Source organism: Pipra filicauda, unplaced genomic scaffold, assembly GCF_003945595.2.
Source record: "Pipra filicauda isolate LSUMZ 115617 unplaced genomic scaffold, ASM394559v2 scaffold55_size4083901_pilon, whole genome shotgun sequence".
Classification (NCBI taxonomy): domain Eukaryota; kingdom Metazoa; phylum Chordata; class Aves; order Passeriformes; family Pipridae; genus Pipra; species Pipra filicauda.
The window spans coordinates 968,980-984,097 of record NW_024104709.1 but is presented as its reverse complement, the minus strand read 5'-3'; the positions used below and the strand labels follow the sequence as shown (position 1 = coordinate 984,097).

The following is a 15,118-nucleotide window of genomic DNA, read 5'->3' as shown; positions in this document are numbered from 1 at the left end:
TGATCTCCTCAAATGTTCAAGTGTTCAAAACTTTGAAAGTCTAATACTGACAAGACACTTGAAAATTAGACTGGAAAGTAATTATGCAAACTGGAATCTGCTTTTAAGGTCACTGAGAAAACTCCAGTTCTTCTCCTGGGTTACCAGAGAGAGCACAGACAACTCCAAAAGAAAACACAATGTTAAAACATCAGACATTTTGCTATGACAACTGAAAAGTGAAAAGCAAGGGGGGACTAAACTGAACATTTTTGTGAGGCTATACACACCCAAAGCAACTGATTTTTACTTTCTGTAGTGAACTGCTGTTTCCTTATGTGAGATAAAAATGAGGCCACTGCAACAGGACAAACACCAACACAAATTTTAGGCAGAGTAAAACCACTGTCGTATTCTAAGAAGTGCAGTTTCCAAAGGATCTCCTCATTTCCCAGATTTTTAACCAAAATAGATGCTACAGGGCAACGATTACGGAAGCGCTATAGAAATAGGGAAGTTTGGAAATTATCTAATGTATTTCTCAGCCCCAAGGAAAGAGGAATGTAGATTTAAACCATTTCTGGCAGATATTACTACACATTCCCAAGGACTGAGATTCCCCAGTCTTTCTTGGCAGTCTATTCCTCTAAACCTTTTGATGAGATGTCCTCCCTTCATTTACCTTGCTGTAATTTAGGCCTATTCTTTTTTTCCCTTCCAACTGCCCAGAAAGATCAGTCTATCCCTTCCCGCTGCAGCTATCTCTTTAAATAATCTCAATTTTTATGCATTCCCCCCTCTGACTACCCTAGACCAAAAAATCTTAGCTCTTTCAGTCTGCCTTCATTAGTTATGTTTTCCACAACTCTGTTCACTCTTGTTCTCTTTTGGGCTCTCTGAAACCAATGAAATGTACGTAGAAACAAAACGTTAGGAATGTCTGAACGTGATATAAAAGCAGATTTAACTAATTCTGTTTAAAACACCCTCATTCTAACATCTCAGCTTCTATACAGTCCTTTCACTGGAAGATATGTAAGCTGTTTACAATGGAGGCGAGATATACGCTCATCACGGGGAAACTGAGGCACAGCTAAATGACTCACATAAGGCCATCAGAGACATCTGCCCCAGAGAGGAACGGAAACTTGTCAAGTTACTAACTGAGCTGTGCTGTAACTTCACCCCGTGTCACAACACATGATGTTAAGCCAGTCTGCCAAAACAGTTATGGCTGCTGAGATTTTAACTAACATGTTATATTTTTATAAATTATTTTCATTTTAATAATTTCTTTGTGTTCTTCTATTTCAAGTGTCTCAGTCCATCCATTGATTCCTTTGAGGTATCAGACCTATATTTTGGGACTGCGCTTTTGCTGCACCTGCTTGTCAGGACCTTACTTATCAATTTGTGGCTAAACATTGTTTCCACAGACCATCCCACGCCCGTTCTAAATTTTCTGCGGCGTAATCCTTCTCCTAACCTTTGTTTCTGAAAGCAGGCCAAGTGCTGTAGTTTTTCTCAAGGTAAACTATAAAATTATTACTTTTGCATTTTTCCATGTCACAGTGTGACTGATATCTTTATCTTAACGAATAGCCCCTTAAATAATCCATAAAACCTAGACCTGATGATCTTAATCCCTCGCTTGTATGTAACCTCCTCTAGGCAAAGCTTAATAAGCCCCAAAAGCTTTCTAAGCTTACAGCTCACTAGAGAGGCTGGATGAATGTCAGGCTTCATGATATTTCTACTGTAACTTTAGCAAAGCTTAAACTGCCAGAGAGATTATGAATACCATATGAATCCACAGCCAAGGTGACCAATACCTTTTAAGAATATGAAATAAAAAATGCAAGAGCAGCAGTGTTTCCCACTTTGTGTGTCTTGCTCTATTAAAAAAAGCAGATGAAAATACTCCATTTTCCCACATAACCTATGCTTTTACATCAACGTAAAAAGAAATATGAATCCTGGGGGTCTACAGGCAAGCACTGCCAAGTGACAGGTTCCTGTAAAGGTAAACAGCAGACTACCTATCATCTATTTCACTGTTGAACAGCAAACATTTGTCTATTGAATGTGGGCATTTCCAGGGTACCTTATTTATCTACTTATCATTCAGACAGATAGGGAAATATCTTCTGCATTTATTGAAAGGTTTGAAGATTTCAAATCTGTTCCTGTGGAGTCAAGAAAGGAAAAGCACCCACAGGGATGCACTTGAGATGTAAAAGACTTGGGTTCAGGTCTTTGCTCTGATTTCCATCAGAGACCTGGTTCTGAGTTTCCTACATGCCAAGCCAGTGCCTGAGAAAAAAGCATGAACAGTTAGAGGCTGGAACACTTTGTCTGCTTTTACCAACCCAATGACACCAACCATTTTATTGCTGAAGTGGTTAGCCAGGGGCATATATGATTTCATAAAAACACATCTTGGAGTTTGGCACAGGTCTTTTCACCCAGCTACTTGTTCAGTACCAGCATAGCTAGCGATGGCATGCTGTGGTTAGCTGAATGCACAGGTGAGCCTGTGGTTGGCTTCCTCTGTCCTCAAAGCAGAAGGCTTGGACCTTCTGCCTCATGGGACTTAGGCTTGCCGTGTCACCTGCACTTTCAATAACTGAACTGTTATCGAGAGGAATTAGCAAAGGCTAATAATCTTTGGGTCTTATTGTTCTAGTAGTCATCAGAAAACAGCCCACAGGACATGTAAATTAGATCAGGTTTTGCTGATTTACTTTATGCTAAGGATGGCAGCTGCACGGCCCAGGATCACCGGGACACAAAATCTGCCAGCCAATGGAGTCATAGGTGAGAGCAGATCCCAGGTATTCTTCTGGCTACACAATTTAATGAAAATGAAAAACACCTAATAAAATGACATGAATCTGGAAACTGTTACTGCATTGTTTTTTCTCTAAAAAAAAAAAAAGTGCGGGTATTAAAAATGTAAAAAAATGCACCTTTTACCTAAAGAAAAAAAAAAACATTATCAAAGAAGCTAAAAGCTCTTGCTATATATAAACAATCCTTTTTTCCAATGGCAAGTCTGTAAAAGCAAAACTACTCATCCGATATGGAATCAGCTGAGCACAAGCTGCTCCAAAATTTTCATATGCTCCAGAATAAACTCCAGAGATTTTTTTCCAGTAAAGCAGCTGGAGCTCCTAAAATACTTTTCACTCTAGTGGTTAGGACAAGACATTTAGTAAATGAAACCTCTCATTCACATATTTAAAGAAAACAGTCAGAATGTATTACATTATGCTGTGCTGAAGTGTCACCACAGATCAAGATGATGTCAAGTTAAAACTGATTCTTCTTTACAGTGTATTATTATCTCAGATACATATAAATTGCTGAGGAATGTTTCTATTATATGAATCATAAAAGCATTTAAAAATAATAAGCACACTACAGTTATTTTACAACTTTGAACTAGAGTGAAGAGTTACTGAATACATAATTTACAGGCACAAACAGTACTGTGGAAAATAGAAGAGCTACATGATTACTCACAGTATTCCAAAAATTAGAAGAAATTCAAAAGAGATAGGCAAGGTAAACACAAAGAAAGGACAGCATGAAAGAATTAAAAAGAAAAAAGCCAAAGGAAAAAATAGTAACAATTAATAACAAAAATAATGAGTAACAAAACAAAGCAAGGCAAAATGATAAAAAAAACCAACAAAAAGAAAATTCAGTGGTAGCAGAACAAGGTATCAAATCACAACTAATTACTATAATGCATAACTTTCATCAAATTCTTATATTGGACATAATTCAGTCATATATAAGCATAATCCTCAGTCATCAAAACATTGGCTCCTAGACCACTTATTTACGCAAGAAGATAAATTACTGACTTACCTGCTTGCTGCATGCATATAATATATGTGGTAAACAAAATGAGACAGTACTGCAGCTTCCATTTCCAGTGATAGCACCACATTTCACTTACATGAGACATCCTGTGGGGGGGAAAAAAGGCAAGAAAGAATTCAGGGAATTTTCCAAGAAGACAAGAAAAAGAGGAAAACACTGTTGTTAATCAAACAAGTAACTAGCATTAAATAAAGTAGCACTTGAAAATTATGGATGGCCCTAGTATTGCTTAAATGGGGACACAAGTCTGCCAAAAAGGGTCAGAAATTATATTGTCTGGTTCTTAGCAGACAACAAAGTCTAAGACTGGTCAGCATTGGGCTTCTAAGCAGATATATGTGGGTGGTATTTCAGTAAAAGAAACAAGAAGCACAGTCTGTATGAGTTAAGGTGTAGGGTTCTTTTTAAATACTTTTGCTTAATTTACCTAATTTACACATATAAACACATTTATGCTATTTAAACATATATAATACATACATATATAAAGATGGTAGGTGATCATTTGCCTCTGCCCTTAACAAGGCTTTCCATCTTGCAGTGCTAATATTTTGACAGTTATAACATTTTCTGCTGAAAACTTTTATGAAAATCCTGAAACTTTCCTTGCCAAAATCTAGGAGCTCATCTGTGCTGCCAATGAAGTCAGAGACAGCTTTATTATTTAATAAAACAAATGCAATTATATAAAAGTCTCTATCAGTTATAGCTTGAAATTGAAGCTTCCTTTCCCTTGAAGCATACAGGATATTTAATGGCTAAACCAAAATGTTTCCTCCATAGTGAGCAGAAAAGGAAGCAAAAAAGACTTAATAAATTTGGACAGGTCTTTAACCAGGTATCCAAAATGAACAGTGTTCCACTACATTACCATCTCATCTTATTCAACAAGTTAGTGGCAAGCAAAAGGAAGCAACATATAATGAAACACAACACACATTATTTTGACCAACTCCTTCCCCTCCTATTTGGTGATGATAACTGACTTTTGTTCAGTAAGATATTATCTACCTATACTGGGAGAAAACTTGTTTGCTCCACAGACACGGCTGTGAACCCACCAGTGAAAGCTGGGGGCAAATATAAAACCTTTCCCAGTATCAGCTTCTGTTTCTTCCCAAAGCAGAAGCCAAACTTAATGCAGCAAGATAAACCACTATAAAGGAACAACTAATGTTTCAGATTAAAAAGTGGTAGTTCATCAAAGCACCCCCCTGGGCCAGACGCCAGTGGGCCCAAGTAAATGGCACTTCAGCAGACTGCTGAAGACTGCAGTCAGTCAGGCTTTCATTTAGTGCAGTGTTACACAGCACAGGTATCTGATTACAAAAGAATTTCAGTTCTTTATGGGTAGTTGTATCAAATTAAGAATCTGAAGCAGACTTATTTTTTCTGAAATACTGTAAAGTCAAACTTAACAAGTGTTGAAGACAAGCACAGAAAACACTGGGCTCTGAAATACAAGAATCTCTTTGATGAAGCCAGACACACAAAGTAACCAGATTATCAAACAATAGAATTATTGTCCTTCAACTTAATATCCAAAATCCCTATTAAAATTTCAGACAAGAGAATGCAGAGATTTTGAAACCATTACTGTTCAATGTATACAATTCATAAATCCACAGTACTTTTAATATTAATTTAGAAAACACAGTTTGAACAGAAGTCCTTGTAAGATACAAAACCAGTTGCACACACATGCAAGCATGTACAACATACGTATGTTTTCACAGAGTGGGGAAATGGAAACGTTGAGGCTAGCAGCATGACATACCAGAGATACAAGAGAACACTGCTCTTCCTACAGAAGAATTCGCAGGTACTGATGAGCTACATGCCATCCTGCTGCATAATTTACGAATGCAAACGTGTAGAAGCAGTTGCATTACTAGTTTTTGACCGTTGCTTTGTTTTGAGCAAGCACAGATACAGTTATCAGACTAGGAAATAGCTGCAAACAATTATTTATTAACTCAGAAAAAATCTGTGTTGGTTTTTATCAAACCGAAACATTGTCTGTATCATCACTTTTGATGTCTCTGTGAACTCAGCCAAAGCTTTTGCTCATTTAACAGCTGGGGAATCCAAGACACCAAGTTTGAAATACTTGAGGAAAAATAACATGACAAGCTTCTGCTGCCTAGGTCTGGTGTGAATGTACCCAGTCACATTGCCTTTAGTGCCTTTCTTAAAGAATATGAAATTCTGCATTAGTCTGAAAGAGGTATTTAATTTGGCCAATTTGCTATTGTTAATGTTCACTTGCATTGCAGTAATGCTTATGAGGCCAGTACTTCATGGTACTCCCTGGTGACAGTTTACATTCTGTTTCCTCATCCTTACTTATGAAAGTAGTACAAGTTAAGAAAGATTTCAAGAACATGGATAATCAAAACCAGAGCAGAGCATAAATAAGTGCAAACAGTAAGGCAGAAAGTTGGTATAAAGATTTTTCCCCAGAGAAAAAAAAGCTAGATAGTTAAACAATTGCTATTAAAAAAATATACAATTCTCCACCAAAATAAATAAACAAATATGTAAACAATACCAAAACTGTCTTCTCCACTTACATTTTTTACAGTTGAAAGACAAAACAATTCTCTTTACACTACATCATCTCAGTTGACAAGAAAGGTTTATCAAACTCACACAAGAATGACCACAGGAGAAGCATGCTACCAAAACACTCCACTAATGTGGGCACCATGAGTCAGAACTGTTTCTTTTGGAGAGGATTTTTGAAGAACTATTTTACAAAGCATAACCTCTACCTGAGTGCTACAAATAAGTGAGAAAATCATTTTATTTATATATATGATATATATATGATATATATTTGATCTTGTGGAGATAAAAAGTCAAAATTCAGAAAACTGACTGCCTACAGCTTTCCACTGTGATGTGTCACACCCTTGTCCATACAAGAAATTGTCAGGGATGGAAGTCAGCTAACACGTTGCCAACAAAAAGGCTTCTTGCACAACAAAATCCATCCGTGATATTTTTTAGTGTGACATCCCAGACAATTACGATAAGGTGTTGTAGTAACTGACAAATAAATACTTCCAAGACATTAGAAAGACAGCCTAGTTGCAGATAATATTCACCTCTTAATACCCACTATGTTTATATTTATTTTAAAGTTCTTCTTCTTGATTACTTGTGTTAATTAACATCTAGAAGTGAATCCAAACAGCATACGAATAATTCAGTACAAAAACTAGCAAACAGTTCTGGGCTAGTTTATAGCTTATCAAGGGATGATATGGTCCCCTGACAGCACTGACTTGATGGTTCTTTGGTCTTATGTTATTATTTTTAATAGTATTAAAAAGATGTGTTCTGTCATTTAAAATTCAGCAGCAGCACAGAGAATGGCTATTGCACAGCAATGTACTAAAACACACCATGAGTAAGCAAAGGGACGGATCTTTGTCCACAGCAACATATATGTATTATTTCACTCTTTAGCTTTGGTTACATTAAAATTGCGGAGAGCATACTAAGTGTTCTTCTCTACTGTTTTCTTCTCTATTTTGTATCAATTTAAATGAAAAAGCCCTGTTCTGTCCCCAGTTGGTAACAGACTAGCAGTTCTGAAGAAATCATTGTAAAGTGTCAAACAGAGAACCAAAACTTTTTACCTAATATATTTGGAAACTATTAGGACACCTATGGTAGAAGTATATCCATTACAGCTGGATGTAGTCTCAAAACAGCAATCTCTTGTAACGTTTTGGGGTTTTTTGGCCTTCTGTGGAGTCTGATAGAAGAAGTACTATTTTTTTCTATGGACTTGCATTTCCTATAGTAGACACTGTGTGATATGACCACTCTAGCTACCAATTCAGTAAAGTCCAGTCCACAGCTACTTTTATTTCCTATAACATAAGGAGACAATGAGCTTATTCACAATTCATTCCAGAAGAGCAAAATAGACATGTAATTTATCTAAACCATAAATGGATGTAACTTGACATAGTCCAAGATGGGATTACTGCAAGTTTTACTACATCCAACTACTAAATCTTTTACTCTACGTGCCAGCAGCCAGCTAGCAAGAACAACATCATCACCTTTTAGGGAGTATACAGCTCCACAAGACAACATACACAAAATGTGAATAATCCTGGAGCATATCATTTGTATACTGTACAGTCTCAAAACATGCAATACAAATTTGAATACACCATCTTCCTTGTTCAGAGCTTTGTCAAAGTTCCCTGAAGTTACATGTGAATTCTACAGCGTGCCTCAGGCACACTGACATGACTTTCTTTGGTCTTTGACATGTCTAAAGCTATTAGGGAAAAATGTTGCTGACACTTTAAAATTAAAAGAAAGATAAGATCAATTTCACAATTTTTTTTTCTCACAGAGGTTGTAAACAAAAATACTTTAAGCTTAATCACTCTCAAGTGGAACTACAAGTAAAAGGTGATGGCAACTCACAGTTTAGTTCACAAAGGTTAATAGAGGAGTTGATTTTAACTTTGAAATCCTTGCTTTAAACTGTAGCACATGAATGTCTTGAAAGATTAATTACACAATACCCCTTAAAAATTTCATTTTGTTAAGCACTACTTGTTCCTAATTATTCTTACAGTCAACCTTGAAAACACTATCATGCTCATCAAAAGAGATGAAAAAAAATTAAGACTGTTCCTTTTAATTTGAACAGTATCAGCTCTATCAGAGCCATCTAAGTCCCTTGGCTTTCCTTTCAAAAGAAGCTTTTCCAAGTTGCAGGCAACAAATCTGCTGGCTGTTTCCAACTCAGTAGCACTGCAACATCAGGTCTTTAGGAACTCCTTTTCATTTTCTGCCTCAACTTCACGGTGTACTGTGTGGGCCCCCTACCCTCTTCCCCTTGTACGGATTCCCTCGGGTGTAGCCACAGGTCTTCGCTCTTGACTGCGAACGCACCGGCGAAACGTCAAACACCAAACCTCAGCACTTCGCCTTACCGTCGGCGAGAGACAGTCAGTAAAGGAGAAATATCTCGGGGAAGGCGCCCAGAGGCCACGGCACCAGCCCGCCCGGGGCCAGGCAGCGTACGGCAGGAGGGAGAACCCCCGACCCGGCTACGACGCCCCCGCCCGCCCCTCGTCCCCCGACGGCGGCAGAGCCCCGCGCTGCCCCCGCTCCGCCGTGCGCTGTGGAGAGTCGCGGTGGGGCTAGGAATGTTTTATGAAGGCCGCCCGGCACTGCCTCTCCCCTTTTTATTTTTTCCCTACTTGTTCTGGCACCGCACCTGGAAGGCCCCCCGTGGTGCCTGTGGTGCCAGCGCTTCTCGACGTGAACGACCGCGGCCCCGAGCCGAGAGGCCGGGACCGGGCGGGTGCCGGGGCACCGGCGTTCAGGGAAAGCGGCGAGCGGGGCCGAGGGTTTCGCTACTTGTCTGCAAACACGGGGAAACTCACCAGGACGGTCCTAAGGACGGGATTAGAGTGCCTTGTGAAAGGCAGCGGCCGTCCGGGAGCCTGCAGGGCAGCCGCCGACGGACGCGGAGCCCGGACGGGGCAGAGCCCCGCCAGTCCTGCCCTCTCAGTTCCCGGCGTGAAACTCCGCCGTTTCCCCATTCCTTCAGCCCTACCTACCTGCGCGGCTCAAGTCTGGTATTACTCACCACCTACTGTGGGTGGTGGTGGGGGGGAAGCCCTGCCGCTCTGCCCGGGGTTCCCTGCCCCACGATGGAGCCCGCGGGGATTATCCGCGCTCCCCCAGCGCCGCGGGTGGCCGGCAGCAGCCCTTGCCCCAGAGACCGGAGAAGAGACTTACATGGTGACATTACGGGACGGCTCTACTCCGGCTCTCAGCAACCATCCTCCCTCGCTGCCGCTCGCTCTGCCTCTGGCCCGCTCCCTCGCCGGCTTCTCGCAAAGGTCATCACTCCTTGCCCACCTCTCTTCCCCGCCCGCGCTGATCCGCTCCTCCTCCGCCGCGATGCTTCCCCCACCCCGCGCCGCGCCGGGACCTGCCTCTCTCTGCACAAGTGGAGGAAACTTCGGTGCGAAGGGAAGTCGCCCCCGCAGAGGGCAGGGGCCGCCCCGCCCGCTGGCCGATCCCCGCGCCCTGCGCCCCGCAGTCAGGTGGCGGCTCCGGAGGCTCCGGCGCGGCCCCGCGGGCTGGCCCGACCCCCCCGCCGCACCGGGGGCAGGACGGGACCCGCCGAGCCGCCAGCGGGGGCCCCCGCGCACTGCTCCGAGGACCTGCTCCACGGGGCTGGCGCGCCCCTCTGGGCAGAGGGGTGGCTACCGGGACCCCGCTGCCTGCGACCCCTGGGAGGGCGCTCCCCGGGCGGCACCACGCGGCACGGCCATGCAGCGCCCCGGCTCGATGGTTAAGGGCCAGCCCCGGGGTGCGCAGCCCCCAAACACCCCTCAGGGGGTGGTAGCCACAGGCCCAAAGCCACCCTCAAAGGACACGGGCCTCCTCTGAGAAGATTCCATACCAGGGACACTGACCTTGGTGGTCACAGCGCCCTGGGCATGTTGCACCTCGCAGCATCCCAGTGCCAGCAAGGCCTCTGGGCGCAAGCACACCCTGCACACCCACCACAATGTGCACTGCAGAGGTAAGCGCCCACAGATGTGCCTGCTCGCCCCAACACTCTGTCTCACTGTGTCCCAGAGCTGTAGACACAGACCCCAAGGCACTTTGTGTTGGTTTCCTTTGAAGCATACAACACACTATACTTGGGATACAAGATGGGTAAGTGGAGGTGATGCAGCTCTGACCTACTTTCTGAAGCGTGCAAGGCAGTAATGCTGCTCCCACATAGAGTGCTGGCCCACACCTCACTCCTGGGTAGCGTTTTTGGAGGATGGTAGTTTGTGCCATTTCCTAAAGATCCTGAGTTGCTTTGTTTAGTTGAAATCTGTCCAATGTGCTACTGCACTACAGGTAGGTAGGAAAACATGGATAGAAAGGAAAAACCAAAAGGTCAGCAGAGAAATCCAAAATTTTCACAGTACTCTATGGATCTGAGCTGGCAGGATGAACAAGGATGGGGGAAGAAAGTGAATCATCCAATGAAGTTATCAGCCTGCAATGGCAGTTACAAGCAAACAGAGTTCCTATTTTAAAAAATAAAGAAAACATCACTAAATTTTTCATGAACTTTATACTGAACATTAATATTCACTTATTCTGGTCAATTTTTATTCTCTGTCTTTAAAACCTGTAAGCTATAGGCCTGCTTTCATTTTAAATTCCTGGCACTGAATGTGGGTGCAGGAACCTCTGGGCCTGTGTCAGCCAAATCTACACGGCCAACAGTGCAGGCTTGGGCAAAATCAAACTAAAAGTTCTCACAGCCTGGGCTTATTGTACACCCGCTGATTGCATTTACCTCATGTGCACAGCAAAGTCTGTGCTTCTAGAATGCACTGGACTCACTGTGAGCTCTGAATCTCCTGGGCATATTGGACCCACTGTGTATGAGATGTGTGCAGTAAATCAAGAGCATCTGAAAGAAGTCAATCTGCCATTCATAAGGAGATTAGTGATATGTGTGTAGTGTATATTTGCTGTCTGTGTTGGAAACTTCCATCTTCCTTCCCTACTTGGAAGGCATTAAAGGTGATTGCAATTCCAGAACCTTGCAGTCAAGCTAAAAAAAAAGGAAAAAAAGAAATCATGGGGTTTTTTCCCCATCATGTTTTTGTTGAGTTGTTTCTTGGTTAATTCTCCTGTTCTGAATTTGCTGTCATATAGTTTTGCAATCGTCAGTCTGCTTTCTGCTCCACAATAGGAGCACTGCTACTCCTGGATCTCAAACTGGACACTGCCCAGTGAGAAATGCCTGTACTGTCTTGTGGGGATAATGTGCAGTGCAGATTTTCTGGACACTGAAGTAGCATGTTGCTGGAGACAGTCTCAGAGCTGCAGAGCAGCAAAGAGAAGCCTAATCGGTCATGCCCATCATTATCTGGCAGCAGCTCACTGTGCCACATCTGCCTTTAATCAATAGTGAAACAACTTGGCATGGAGTGGCTAGGCAGAGAAGGCTACGTTTCTGGCTGCTGCTTAGCAAGAGTGAGACTTTCTGTGTAGATTGCAGTGACAAACTGCAGGCTACCTTACAACACTCATCTCAGGTTAACATTGCAGGCTGTGTTTTGCACAATATGATTAAGAGGAAAAAAAATTACAAAAGTCTGGAAAACAGCGCTATAATCAACAACTGAAAGGTACTTTATATTGACATTTAGTGAGTGATGCCACCAGAAAGGCAAGCACATCTTTTTATTCTCTTCTTACTGCATCTGTAGTGACAATGTGGCTTCACACTTATTTTTACTATACTATAAGCAATGGTGTCTGAATATTTTTAGGTACAGGGGTAGCATATTCTACAAATAATCCAGAACGTTTAATGAATATTCTGAGATGATTAGTGAAATATTTTGTATTCATTTTATAGGCCCCTATTTTTATGGCTTTGTTCATGTATTTCTTTAAGCTTACAGTTAGGGTGGTTTCCTTATATTTTGTGCAACTTTGCATGGACTTCTAAAAATATTTATAAGAATGTCAAAGAATAGTTCATAAATAATATGAAATACCATATTTTATGTCTGTATACTTCATTTTAACCTATGAGACACATGATTTTTCACTGAACTTTTGTTTCGAAAATTTCTTTATTATATCAATTTCATTTAGGAAAATCTGTGTTTATTTTCCAAAGAAGTGCAAATACTGAAACTTTATTGCCCATAACAGTGCAAAAGAGAAAACACTTAACGTGGAACAATAAAGAGGAAGCTGAATATAAATAGTGCAGTGCTATAACTTCATGAAGAAAATTCAAGATCATATGCATTCTCAAAAAGTCCAAGGGAAAAAAAAAGTTATCTTTGCATTTTACAATCGTTCCAGGCTTTCTGCCTGGTCATTCTCCTGTTTTGGAGAAAACATGATAGATACCCACAGCTGAATCTGAAAGTTCAAAGGTGAGCTCTCAAAAGCTGGTTTTCAGGATCAAAGTCTGGGTGTTGGTCTAAAAGGTGAAGTAGCAGAATTTATGTGAACTGTTGGGAACAGCAGTTCACATCAATTCAAGAATTCAAGAATTCAAGAAGTACTTCAGATTGTTGACATATAGCAGACAAGGACTCTGTTTCACTGTGCTTTTACATTAAGTAATCTCTACAGTCCCACAGCTTTTCCTTTTTGAGAGTCTTCTATCCCTCTAAAGACTACTTAATCAGCTGCCAGATTTCCCAGCACCGACTGGCCTTGTTTGCCCCTACCTGGGTCACTGCAGAATTCATTTTTCATAGTCCACAGGACAATCTGACCAAACTTCCTGGCTTTTTTCCTGCCAGGAGGTCTCTAAACAGCTCCTTTTCCCTTATTTTCCCTTGTCTGAGAGATTAAGAGCCTTATGTTTCTGTTTCAGGTGTAAAGGTAGTGTGAACTGGATCAGGAGTGTGTTTTACTTGGTTTAGTTTTTTTTTTTTTTCCAGGGAGATATTTTCCCTTCAGATTTGAGATGCCTTCCAGACAAAGCTGGTTCCCATTAGTAAGAGACTGAAGAGGTGGCAAGTCAGTTTTCACTGTGGCCCTTAATGGTTTCAATTAAGTACTGGGCAGGGGCACAATGGTTTTGCCTAAGTACAGTGCTGAGTGAGTGAGCGTGTTTTAGAGGCTGCTGACCCAGTAGATAGGGAGGAATGGCATGCAGCCTGCGTGCTTGACCAAGTTCCATTCAAACATGGGCTTCCAGGAACTTGGGAGGCAAGGAAATTGTAAGGACTGTATTGACTCAAGTTAGTAATTGGTGAAACTGCCTATAAATGATTGCACTGACATGTATGTTCTTGAATTTAATTTTTTATCTCCTGAAAGCAAGCATAAAGTGAATTGTAACTAATGTATTTTTACAATGCACGTGCAGAAGTTCAGGGGCTAACATACACTCAGATGTTTGCTTCATTGGTACTTTGTCTATGTGCTTTCATATGCATAAAACTTAGGTTATGAAATATTTCCTGTCAGGGAGGTTACCACTAGCTAAAACATTGTGCATTGTGCCAGGTGAGATGTCTTTGATGAAGTGCTGAGAGCATGGCGTATCCAGTGCCTGCACACATTGCACTCCATAAAATCCTGTAAAGTCTGTGACCTCAGGCAAAGCACGAGATAGATCAGGCAGCAAAATAATTTGGATGGTTTTCACAAAATATTTGATATCTTTGATCACTCTTGGTTTTGAGCCCATTTCAACTCCTTACTCTTGATCAGGCACTCCAGGGGTCCTAAACCTTAGCCTGCTGGATCATGCTGCCACTGGTGGTTTTGCACACATTTCTGATCTGTGGGGTTGGGAGGATGCTGGAGGTCCTTGCTTCCTGAACTTTCATTTCTCTGAAGGGGAAGAAGAGCTTCATAACTTTTTTCTAGCTTCAAATGATTGAACTTAGAAGTGGTGCTCACTTTACATGATGATGCACTCTTACTATAAAAAACCTGTAGGATGATTGTTATCAGCAATGAAAAATTACTGGCAGCCTGATCTGAGATGGTGTCTGGTGTTTGAACAGGAAGATAAACCTGGTAAGAAAGAATCAGAGGATACGCAGGGAGAGCTAGTCAATTTGGTGTGATATAAAGCACAGGGGAAAAAGCTCAGTAGTGAAAATAGAGGCTTCATCAAAGAGATAATTCTGCCAAGTATACTTTTGAATTTCTTAGATATGAACCGACATGGTAAGCTGTCGGATTAAGCTATCCAATGTGGCTCTGTGGCTACAAGTCATTTGAACGGTAAATTCAACATCAGCTTAACTGCCCCACCTCCTCAACAGATTAACTCTGAAATAGGAACTTTTTAGAGAAGGTTACACTAATAGCTGGGGTCTCTCCCACAGTGTTGATGCTGGGAGCAAACACACCAATATTTTTGTACAAGACCAAGATAACCTTTTCCTGCCAGCATCTGTGTACAACCTTCTCATGAATGAATACATACTTGACTGGAATGAGAATAAATATTCATCCCTGAAAGATTCTAAAATGTCAACAAATTTGAATTTTGCTCCACATATGTTACTTCACAAATAAAAAAATTCTAAGGAGCAATAGGTTTCAGCTGAGTAGGGCTATATTTTTATGGTACCAGTTAAATTTATTAATCTCTAATTCTGGATTCTTGATTTATTTTTTTTTTTTTTCAGTCACAGATTAGCCAGTTTGGAGGAGCTAAAAAACCCAGTCATTCACCTATTTTTAGAAC

The 15,118-nt window shown here is 41.4% G+C and overlaps 1 protein-coding gene across 3 annotated transcripts in view; it reads right to left on the bottom strand.

Moving 5' to 3' along the window:
- ADGRG6 (adhesion G protein-coupled receptor G6) overlaps positions 1–10,059 on the bottom strand; it is a 108,769-nt gene extending 98,710 nt beyond the window's left edge. For all 3 annotated transcript variants that reach the window (XM_027751498.2, XM_027751502.2, XM_027751504.2), the window contains exons 1-2: positions 9,655–10,059; positions 3,856–3,956 (exon numbers count right to left, since the gene is read on the bottom strand). In XM_027751498.2, coding sequence (XP_027607299.1) covers positions 3,856–3,956; positions 9,655–9,656 — 103 coding nt within the window. In that variant the 5' untranslated portion in view covers positions 9,657–10,059. The remainder of the gene's footprint in view (positions 1–3,855; positions 3,957–9,654) is intronic.
- Between the last annotated feature and the right edge of the window lie 5,059 nt (positions 10,060–15,118).